Here is a 12,337-nt window from a genome sequence, read left to right as displayed (position 1 = left end):
AGAAAACGGAGCAGGAAACAAAACAGCCCAATATCCGCTACGCGGTCGACCGCCTAACCCCAAATCGCGGTCGACCGCCAAAAGTCCAGAGACTTTTGTGTCTCTTGGGTTTGGGCGCGGTCGACCGCTGAATCCATCGTGGTCGACTGCAAAAGTCCAGATGCATACTCCTGTTTCGTGCACGTTTACGGTCGACCGCCGTGCCATTCGCGGTCGACCGTGAAACCTGTAGTTTGTTCTCTTGCATTTTCTTCTGAACTTCGTCGCCGTTTCTACAAGTACGATATATGTTTTTTTTCCTTATTAGGAGGCCCCCCAACCTAATGACTGAGACGGTTCATGCCCTTTCTTGAGGTTCATTGCAGAGACAATTATATTATTCTAATAGTTAATGCAGCGTATAAAAAGTATCTAAAATGGATTTTCTATATATTTTTTACACATATAAGACCTTGAACCTACAACAATTTCAATAAAAAGTGAGAATAAATTTGAGATATGTGAGTGATGGTGAAATTGTTATTTTATCAACTCACTTTTCTCCTTCTCTCAGTCAACCGCATTGTCATCTATAATGGTAATCTGATAGTCATCTATCTCTTTCTCTTTACCTTTTTGTTTTCTATTTTTTGATTATTTAGAATTAAAAAAACATTTTATCCCCAGGTAAATCAAAAGACTGAATCAAAACATATTTGGGATTGAAGATCCTATTATGTCAAGATAATTGGTAAGACTTGTAAATAATAGATATAACATCTACCTAATTAGCATGATGATGTTCATTGTTCATGCAAAAATGTTGGACCTTCTTTTTGGAGAGATTTTTTTTAAATTACTCATATTGATTTCTAAGATGTTAGTTTTTACAAAAAGTTTTATGGCAAGATTTTATTGTTACTTACCAATGTTGTTCTCCTCCATTTGCACGATCTCATTGCCATCATCTAACTTCATCCATGAGATCAAACAATTTAACAGGTCAATCATTTTCTATATTAGTTTTCAGGATGAAAGAAATCGCGGAAAAAAATTGCTTGACGCGAATATGTAAATACAGCACAAATCTCTGAACTCTTCTAATAAAAACAAATCAGGCGCTCTTCATGGTCTCCCTTATTATTACTAGTGAATTATATATTATCTTTTCAATATTTAGCTCGCTCTCAATTGTTTTCGTTTACTCACTATTGGCATCTGAAGCGTAATACAAGGAAGGACTTTAATGGTCTTACCTTATTAAAAAAAAACATCAATATTTTGTGCAACTCCTCCAAATATAGAGCAAATCCAAGTGGCCAAATCAAAAATATTATCCAAACCTCAAACGGCACGAGAGATCCACACATCCAAATCCTAACGGGATCAAGCCCGACGCGTTGGGTAGACGGGCGAACACGATCGGTATCGCATTTACCCAAACCCGGACCGAATAGGACTCGCCCCCCTGCTAAAACCTAAATGACCAAAATACCCAAAAAAATCCAGCGAATATCGCGCAACCCTTGCAAAAACCCAGGGGTATTTACGTCAAAGGGACAGATCTAACTATCCGCGAGCATTGGGAGGAAAACCGGAGGGGCGGCTCTCTTTTCATCGCACAGACGCCAAGCTCCCCGCGATCCGTCACCGATTTCTCCCCCTTTTATTCGATTTCCCCCCCTCTTTTCTCAGTCCCATCCTTTTATAAATTTCGATTTCTTTAGAACTTTCTTTGTATCCGATCCCTTTTCGTTTCCCGGCGATTTTCCATTCAGATTCCGGCCAAATCATCCGCCAGATCGCCCCAATTCTCACCGGAGTTTACAGGGATTGTCGTCTATTGGTTGATTTGAGATTAGGTTTTCGGAGTACTTTGTTTGTCGATCGGGACCTTGGAATTAGGGTTTCGAGGGTTTTTGGAGATTTAGAGGGGTTCGACCGATGGCGCGGAGTTCCCGTCACAAATCTCACCGGTCTCATAAGCACAGGGATCGTTCGGAATCTGAAGACGAGGGGAGTTCTAGAGACAGGAAGATGAAGGTGGCGGAGGAAGAGTCCGCTAGGGTTTCTAGGGTTTCGGATCAGGAGAAGAGGAAATCTTCGTCTAAAGATGGAGTTGGGACCAGCAACGGCGATGTATCGGGGGATTATGGGAAGAAGCGGAAGGATAGAGACGAAGATTCGGCCATCGTCGGAGATAGGTGGAATGGCGGCGGAGATGATGATGCTAGGGTTGAGAAGGAGTCGAAAAAGGAGGGATCTGATGCGGCAAATTTGGAAAAGAGTTCAAAATCAAAGTCTTTAGGTGGGGATTCGAAGGGGAAGTCTAATAGTAGCAGAAGACGTGAGGGTTCGAGTGAAAAGAACGAGGAGAAGAGGAGGTTAGAGAAGGAGAGTAGCAGGAGAGAGAGTAGCAGCAGTCGTTGTAAGGATGAAAAGGAGAAGGATAAGGATAGAGAAAGGGAGAGAGGATCAGAGAAAGACAAGAAAGATCAGGATTTTAAACACGAGAGGTCTGATGATAGAGCAGCTAGAAGAGAAGAACGTTCTGTAAAGCCGGGAATTGAAATTTCTGGTAAGGTACCCAAAACTCTTGTTTATCGTTATTATGATCCTTCAAGTACGTGACTTGATCTAATTTGTTCAGTAGTGTTCTTTGTAATCAAATTACTAAATCCTACAGCAGCCTTGAACTACTTAGATGTTCTTCTGTTGCATGGAAAACATCACAATGAAAAAATGTATGATATATTGTCAAAGTTTTATGCCAGTGGGGAGATTAGATGAGATAAAAATTCGCTGAAGAAATCCAATTTTTCATGAGATCTGTTTCCTTGTAAGATGGTATATCTGGTAGTATGTTTTAATAATAACTAGTGACAAGCATACTGAGTAGGTTATTCTTAAGTATTGCCAGTCTAAGTTCATATTAATGACAACTAGGTTCGCGGATTGTGATCACTTGAGATGGGTACATGCATCTTAAGATGATTAATATTTCGTGTCTACAGTTGATGGAATACCCTCTAGAATTGGTGTCCATGCTAGGATTTTCTAACAAGTGAGCGCTGTGAGAAGGGGCGTTTACTGATTGGTTTATAATGTGCACATTAATGTCCATAAACCTCATGACTGCTACTGAGTATTGTCTATTTTCAAGACCATTTCGTATGATACATGTCATATGTCCTTATCTTGATCTTTTATTACTTGACCTTTGGTATGGAGTTTGAGAGGGCCACTGAGGAGCCAAAAGAGCAACTACTGATTGAGATGCTCCGTAATAGTCCTGTCAAGTTTGTTTTGGTGATATTTACGAGAGATATCTGCTTGATTGTATTGCTAGTTTGCTAATATAATTTAACTTTGCTACCATGCTTCTCAATTGATTTGGAAATTTTCTTGTTAATTAATTTTCTCTTGGGGGCTTATGATATATGGAGGTTGTTTTTAAAAGCTAAGTACATGTGGAATTTTGGTTAAAGTGATCCTCTGTTTTCTTTTGTCACTTACCTTTAGAAGCCTGTGGTGCCCTCCACTTATCACGTTCTTTCCTTCTGTTGTTAAATTCTTTCTTATCTCTTTTCCAAGTTGTCCTATGTTTCTCTTCTTCATTTCTTATGCCTTTCTGTTATTAAAATAATGCTACTTCTGTGGTAGAATTACAGAAGAGTTTTTCTGGGCCTATAGTGTCTTTGCTATGTTATCTTCTTCTTTTAGCGGGCGACTAATTTTTTCATCTCATGTCATTTATCTTTTTGACGTGCTCTTCCTATTGATCCTCTTTCTTCTCTCCTTTTCCGCCCCAAACTTCAGATGAACCTCTTCTTTTCTCTCTATGTCATTTCCTTATGTTTCATTAACTAGACTGGTGCAGAGTTTAAAAAAAGCAGTAGAGCGAAGAGGAGAACAAGGAAACTCATTATGGTTTGTTGTAAACTGTTTCATTTTTGTCATTAGCTAACTGGCAGATTATTGAGTATGAGCAAGAGTTAGCTGCTCCTGCTTCTCTCCCCCTTTCTCATACTTTTGGAAATACCAACTGGAGCCATTGTTATGGCCAAAACTTCATTTATACTACTTGAATTCATACCTAGAAGCCAAAATTAGGCAAAGGAATTACGAAATCGACCTCTATGCATAGACTGCCTATCACAAAAAACCTTTTTCTCCCTTGGCCTTTTTGGTGTCTCATCTCCAATGACACAGGATCTCATCTCGCCTTGAGCTTGCCTTGAGCTTTTAAAACACCGCATCAATTTTAAACAGCAAACAAGACGTTTTGAATACACACACACTTTTGAAGTTTAGTGGAAAATGTTTTGTGTTTAAACATTTAAGTTTGATAGAGGTCCTGTTCAAAAATCTTATGCAGAACCGTCATTGTTTTATGATTTTGTTTGTATGTTGTTCATCAGAGGCCGTAGCTATCAAGTCAGATTGCATTTTTTTAGTTATTGATTTTTACCAATAAGAAAGGTATGTATCTCCTTTAATTTTAGCATTAGAGCCTTAATTACTATTTTATCATAAATGTGTAACCAGAAAAATTCAGTTGCAGAACATTTGACCAAAGCTTTGTGAGGTCATACTGTCATCATAGCCTTGTCAAGTCTATGTTGCAAATAAATATTACTACATTGTATATGTATGACCCAAAAAATCTCAGTTTCAGACCATTTTACCAATGCTTTTGTCATACTGTCATCATAGTTTTTTCAAGTCAATGTTGCAAATGTTGGACATTCTTTTTTCTCTCTTAGCTGTTATTAAATCCTTATGCAGCTTCAATTTCTTTGTGATTAATATGATCTGAAGCTCTTTGGAACTTTCTTTCTCTCCAATATCCCGTTCTTTCCAATATTCAGTAAGATATCCCTCTTTGTTAATGAACAATTTGTTCTCGTACCTTTCTATGAATTTTGTTCTTCCTTTTTATTTAACATTTTTAAGGCACCTGTCGTGTTTTGTTAAGCCACTTCACTTTTGAACAATTGTTTCTGTCAATGGATTGGTTGGTAACCGCCTGAGTTACCTTTTAAATTGTTCAGTTAATTAGCGCCTTTTCTGGTTGTCAATAGAGTCGTCTATCTGTTGATAAATTTCTAGATTTTCTCCCTAAATTATGAATATCTAGATTTAACTGCCAATTATTTACTTCTTTAATTGCTACTTGTAGTGATGGGGTTGGGTACCCATTTTAATCAGTACAATGTTCTTTAATCTGTCTTTATTTTTTTGGTTAACAGAGCTACAGGACGAGATGCACAATCCTGATATAGAAAAAGAGTCTGACAAACGGAGTAAAAGGAGAAGAGGAGGATCTGGTGACCTAGACCGACTAGATGATGGAAGAAAAGGTGATGGTAGACAAGAATCTTCTAGAGTTGAACACTCAAAAAATGGAAGCTACAAAGATGGGAGATACAAGGAAAAATACAGGGAGGAGCTTGACAAGGAAAAATACAGGGAGGAACTTGACAAGGAAAAATACAGGGAGGAGCTTGACAAGGAAAAATACAGGGAGGAGCTTGACAGGGATCAGAGGCACCATGACTACAAGCGCAAAGATGAACGCTCCTCAAGAGCTCACACTAGTGAGAGGTCTGACAGTAAGCATTATAGAGATGATCGTGATAGCACTCGTCGTGTTGATGATGAGAAAACTAAGCTGCATGACAGTGATCGAGGTGGTAGTCGCCGTGTTGATGATAATAGCACCAAACTTAAAGATAACAGAGGAAGGAAAAGGTCTTCTGCTGAAATTGAAGACCAGAATGACATGAAATCTCGAAGTGCAAAAGAACCACGTGAAGATGGTAATAAAAATGGATCAAGTTCTAGTAAATTTGATTCACGCTCTGACAGAGCTAGGCTTGAACATCCACATTCTGACAGGGTTGATTCTTCCCTGAGCAATAGCCGAACTAAGAATTCTCCCAATGCTAGTGCTTATAGTAGCAAGGATCAGATTAGGTATTCTTTCTGCCTCTTACTATTAGCTTCCAATCAGTTTCTGCTATGGGCCTTGTAACCAAATGCTTGCGCATACTTAGATTATAATAGTTGTTATTTTAAGTCTTGTTAGTGAATATTTGTATTTTGATCAAATCAAACAACAAAAACAATAGTTTAAATAAGGAACAAAGTTTACTGTTGGAATACATATTACAAATTTAGGAGAGCATGACGAACTTAGGCTGTACCAGATGGTGGTGATGCTGGTTTTTTGTTTTTGTGTTTTGGGTTGGGCCTCTTTTTTTTTTTTCTTGGGGGGGGGGTAGTGTGGTGGTTTGAAGCTAAGGGCATGAAATGGTAATTGAGAAGCTAAATAATTGTCTATTACCCATTTTCATTTTTAGTTCCTGTTAATAAAAACAATTTTGGAAGTGGTTTAGCTTGTGATAGAGCTATCTCAATTAGCTCTTTTGCTTTTCTCACTCAAATACATTTTTGACATCTTGTAAATGACGTCTACGTTATCTTTTTTTCTGATTTTGTTAAAAACGAATGCCAATAATTATATGCTAGAGTAGAAGAATCCCTTCAAGCAATTAACTATGTTACCTTTGCGACAGACTGAAGATGTCAGGAATATTCAAACATTTCGAAATACTTGGTGTTCCTCTATGTGGAGATCTGAAGGGAATTAAGTAGAAATATGTTCAAGTTTTAGTACTGTTGTTTGCATCAAGTTTGTAGAGTTTCTCAATTGCAATTCATGTTAATATTTCTTAAGTCTTAACGATTTGGATGAACGTTTTTGCAAATTGGGTGTACTATTTATCTCTGATTTCCTGAAGGATCATTCTTTGATAATTGTCACAACAAGTACATATCCAAGCATGCTATTCTAAATAGGTGGTAGTGGTATGTGATTTTTTCCTTTTTATGTTTTAGGCATAACTCTAGCCCAGCTTCAAGAGACCACTCTGCTTCTGGAGGTCGAGAGAGAATATCTGGATCTCGGTCTTCAGAAAAAGCCAAGTTGAAGGATAACATCCATTCTGATGCATTCATCGCAGATGGTGGTTCTTTTCTTCATCATGATAGGGTCCCAAGATCAGATACTCGTTCTTCTCCAAGCCAGTTGAGAGAAAAATCCCCTACATCTGAACGGCGATCGGAGAGAATTACTTCCCGTCGCAGCCTTGATATGGAGGAAGGTGGCCAAAGAAGTAGTAGCAGTTCCAAGGGAAAAAAGGGTGATTCTTCATTTCATGCCAATGTCAGGGAACGTGAATACCTTGCAGAGAAGCCCAGCGAGGCTGATTCTTCTCAGGTGGAGCTTTTCAAAAGAGAGCATGTTTCAGTGGGATCATCCTCTAGTAGAGCTGCCCAGCTACAAGGTAGTTCACCTGGACATCTCCCCCCTCCACCACCTGTAAGGATTGGAGTAGACAGTCCATCTGTATTAGGCTCTTATGAAGATGATACTAGAAGTCAGAATGGGGAGCGTAAAATTAACACCAGATATAAAAGGGGCGGTGATTCCACTATAGGAAGAGGTCCAGGAACTCCTTGGAAAGGTCCCCCAACTTGGCCATCTCCAGTTGCAAATGGCTTCATGCCCCTCCAACATGGACCTTCTGCAGGCTTTCATCCAGGCATTCAGCAGTTTCCCGCTCCATCGCTATTTGGTATGAGGCCACCCATGGACTTGAACAACCCTTCCTATCATATTCATGAGGGCAATAGGTTTCCTGGTCATGTCCGTCCTTTTGGATGGCATAATGCAGTTGATGACTGTCCTCCTCATTTGCAAGTGTGGGATGGAAATGCCAACGTGTTCGGTGATGAATCCCATATCTATGGTAGGCAGGAATGGGATCAGAACAGGCATTTGTTGAGCAGCAGAGGATGGGAAATGAGTACTGATATGTGGAGCAGACAGAATGCTAATGCTAATATAGATCGCCCTGCACCGTGGAAGGAAGATGAGTATTCTCGTCAAGCTCAAGTTGACGAAGCTTCGGTCGGGAATTTGGGGCATAATTCTCGTGATGAAAAGGCTAGATCAGAGCAGCCTGTTGCTGATGCCAGTGGCATCAAGCTACCTAGTGATTCATCCCTGGCAAAGCGATCTGTCAGAGCTTCTTCAAAATCTCCATCTGATAAGACACCTGAGCTTTCTAAAATGCCTGGTTTAAATGGGACTTCTGAAAAGCAGAGTGGTAGTGATGTTCTTTGCTGTACTTATCTTTCCAAGCTTGACATATCACCTGATCTTGTCAAGCCAGAGTTGTATAAACAGTGCATCTCTTTGATGGAAGGTAGAGAGAGAGATGTTACAGATAATTTTTCAATCCAGGGACGAAGAAAGGTATTACATTTACTTTTGTTTGTTTCAATGTAAATTATTGCAATTTTTCTGGTATTCTTTTAGAGTGAGGCTTTATCCTTTTTTCCCCAGAACAACGTAGAGCGTCTCAGATTGGTGGCAAAAAGTGAACAGAAAGTCCATAAATCTCTCTTTCCTACAGCTTCAGAAACTACCTTTCGGGTACGCACTCAACATTGATATTTGCCTAACACATGATGAATTATTGTTGTTTCAACATTATGGTACCATGCAAGAAATTTGTGCTCAGCAAGAGGGACCTTCAACTTTTGTTTAATTTTAATTTTGTTAGAAAATTGCTTTAGATGAAGTTGGTAGCTAATAGAGCGTCACTGCTTGGTGCATTTTAAGATCCATATTCTTCATTTGAACTGCTTGGGTCTACGAACATCTGTTATGTATTGGAAGTTGAATAGTTTTCTTGTCTATTGATCTGACACCCAACAGCTTCTTACAAAGTACCTGCTCTTTTATTCTTTTTGGTCTTTATATTTCTACCTTCTGATATGTTGAATAGTTATACGTGATAGTCGATGTCTTTTGATTTGTGCGGATTGGCATGATTCTAATTTTTACACACTTCTTGCCTACCCCCTCTCCTCTCCATTTCCCTCCCACTCTTCTTTAGCCCACAAATGTAAACATAAAAAAGCCCCACAAATGTAAACATAAAAAAGCTCTCAGATTATCTAACCTTCTTGTCAAGTTAATTTGTATTACGACTTACGAGGCCTAATTTGGATGTATTAAAATAAGATGAATGGAGTGGATAATCCATGGGTATACCTATCTTGAAGTTCTCACAATATTTTCACACCAGAGCTCCCATAGGACTCCTCATTCTCAACACCTGATCTCACAAATCTTGTTATCATAAGCGTTCTTGAGCGCTTGTAAGAAATGTTCAGCTTTATGAAGCTTCTGGTCATTGCAGTGTGTAGACATTTATGCATATTCTCCATATTTACAGGAAAGAGTATGTGTTTAGTGGTCATCGGTTATTTGTCAATGCGTTGTCAGTGATATCAATTCAAATATTAGAAACTCTTCTATAGCTCCAGTGCAGTTTTTTTTTCTGGACATGTTATGTTTTCTTTCCTTTTGTAAAGGTTTTTGTGCACATTTTAGCTGACCCATTTCTGAACACTATTGATGGATATCCTTCAAAGTTGCAAACTTCTAATTTCAAATTGATGTACTTGCTTGCTTGAGATTAAGTGGATTATTGTGTGTCTGTGTACAGAGAGCCATGTCCCTTTACAAAAAGCAGATGGAAGCAATGAAAGAGGCGATGCATATTGCATTACCCCTGGTGTGTTCTGAACAGCAGAATAATTCTCCCGAATCAAACAATGAGAATGTGACTGCCAAGTCCATGGATCATGTGGAAGGGAGTTTGCCCACAAACCTGGAGGAAGACAATAACACAGTTGCTGCTGATGGAGGCGAAGGCGACAAAAACCCTAGCGACCCTGAGGAACAACCGGGCGATAAGCCTAGTGATAATAAAGCACAACAAGTTGAGATTTCTGTTGCTGCTGAGGAGAAAGGGTTTGTTAAGAATTCTGATGCTGTTATATCTGTTGAGGGTTCCAAGCAAAGTGAGGCTATAATCCCAGAATGTAGGGCTAATTTAAGTCGGATACATCTCTCTCCTGAAAGTACACATTGAGACAATTTCTATTTAATGTTTTTTGAATTTTCTTTCTGTTTATAAGGGCCATGGGCTCTTATATTGCTTGTGTTTGATCTGCATCACCTAGGGCCTTTTGTTCTTTGTTTAGTTCGTTGTTAATTTCTGGCAAAAAAAAAAAAAAATCTTCTGTTTGCTTGTGGCAAGGATCCAATGTCGGTCCTGCAATCTTGTTCTTGTTCAGTTATCATATCTATAAATTAATTTCTTGCCTCGAGCAAAAAATCTTGAGCCACTTTCAAACTTGCATGAAGGGGCATGGCTTGCTGAGTCTGCCGATGACTACTCCAGGTACGATGCTCTTATGAGTTCATTTGTGTTTTTGCGTAGAAATTTATCTCTTTGGGTTCTTGTTTTAGTTTGTTTATTCATTGCATAATTTATAGGTAATACCTCCATCTCTCTCTCTCTCTCTCAAAAAAAAAAAAAAAAAAAAAAAAAAAGAAAAGAAGGGGAAAAGAAGAAGCTACTACTGTTTTTTTTTAAATCTCAGACTGATTAATGCTTCTATTACGTAATTGTATTTTTCAGGAAAAATTGAGAACTTGATGGGATCATCTTGAAGGTAAGGTTGCTGCCTTGTTATGTTGTTTCTCGTTTTAGGTAAGACGGCCTGAAATTAAAAGCCGTTGCAAATGTTGCAACCGTAAAAAATCCTTCGTTTTTCCTAATGCGAGTATTATTGGGGTCAGTGAACCAAAGTTTAAGTGCAGTTCTTTGAAGTGGGATTTCTGACGGTTTAACTGTTGGGAACAGTACCATGGTTAATATGACAGTTTATAGGGAAGAAATAGTAATTTCCAAAATTAATTAGAAACAAATTGGACTAAAATTGAAACGCTTATTTGATGATTAATGCTGTTATGCATGCCTAAACTTTGGTTAATTTGAAACGCTTATTTGTTGAAAAGCGTCCCTGTGAAGTAATCGGAATAGATTCGAGTAAGGGCCATTCATGCCCCCTAGTAAGTTATTGTGTTCCGCTGGTCACTTGAGAAGAATTTTCATAAATTTGGTTAATTTAGTAATTAATTGTTTGTTAAAAGTCTTAACTTTACATTTTCCCAAAACAAGTCTACTTTTAAGGCCAAATTTGGCTTATACTTATTTTATGAAACCTTATAGGTCATTTATTACTTGTTTTATTTTATGAAAGATTTATGTGGTGTGATCTCATCTATTGAAATTGAGATAGATAGTAATGATTGAGAGAATACGATCCTCTCTGGATTTGAACGCTTCTAATCCACGTCATAATATCCCATGCTCTCTTATCTTTTCCTATTCAGTTAAAACCATTCAGTCTTAACTTTCTCCAAAATCTATGAACTATTACTATGCAAGTAAAGCTCTATCCTAATAAATAAATGATCACAAAGTCTAAATTCATTATTTACAATCTTTCCTATCCAAGCTAGTTAAGGACCGAAGCGCAAAACATTTAAGAGTTGTGTGGATAGAAAATGAAAAAAAAAAAATCATCTCGTGGCTTATTCTGGAGAAAATAAATAAATAAAGTGGGAATGAAAGAGGTGGAAAAAAAGTAAAAAGAAAGAATTGGTTTTTTAGTCATTAGTAACCGATAGCTAAATCTTGGTAGTTATCTTAATGTTCAAATGTGAAAAGGATAAATATATTAGTTAGTTATTATATTATTTTAATTGGGAGCGTTGTTCACTTTTCTCACTTTAATCTAGTAAGGAACCTATCGGAACCATTCCATAGGAATGAGGTGGTTTAAACTATTGATTTAATAGCCACAATTCTAAAACTAATCCTCTAACCACTTATGAATGATATAGATTACCCCTGTTTTATAGAGTGTTTTGATACAATCCTCGCTCTTTAACCTAACTTCAACATTTTTTTAAGGAAACTTGAAAAAAATCTGATGTAGATTCTTTTAGATATTTCACTTTTACAACTACATAATGTTTTCAACTGAGGGTTATATTTTGTTATGTTTTTATATTTTAATATGTCTCGCTGGATCAACACCATTTTTATGGGTCGAAACATAGGCTCATATTTATTTTAAATTCACAGTCGGTGGGATTAGAATTTGGACCACTCTAATATCATGTCAAAGTTTCTAATAATTACATTCAAATTCCGAAATTGTGGTGATGTTTGAGGGTTGTACTTTTATATTCTAAAAAATATCTATACAGATAGAACTATAAGGTTCAAAACATCCAAAACATTTACAAGAATATATGTTGATATAGTCTGTTTCGTGTCACATATATGTTCTGAAAGAATATGGAAGAAACTAAAAGCTCTACAACAAACTAATTAGAGCCCAATTTTGTGGTCTGTGA

General features: G+C 37.7%; 1 protein-coding gene across 1 annotated transcript; it reads left to right on the top strand.

Annotated features, from left to right (window-relative positions):
- On the top strand, nt 1,572-10,241 carry LOC109840745 (zinc finger CCCH domain-containing protein 13-like). Its single transcript, XM_020409496.1, has 5 exons — nt 1,572-2,557; nt 5,232-5,958; nt 6,883-8,305; nt 8,396-8,485; nt 9,567-10,241. Exons 1-5 carry the CDS (start codon nt 1,924-1,926, stop codon nt 9,993-9,995), a joined length of 3,303 nt encoding a protein of 1,100 aa, XP_020265085.1. The 5' UTR covers nt 1,572-1,923; the 3' UTR covers nt 9,996-10,241.

This window comes from Asparagus officinalis, chromosome 5 (genome assembly GCF_001876935.1).
Source record: "Asparagus officinalis chromosome 5, Aspof.V1, whole genome shotgun sequence".
Lineage (NCBI taxonomy): Eukaryota > Viridiplantae > Streptophyta > Magnoliopsida > Asparagales > Asparagaceae > Asparagus > Asparagus officinalis.
Note: the sequence above shows the minus strand (reverse complement) of the source record. Positions and strands in the feature narration are given on the sequence as shown.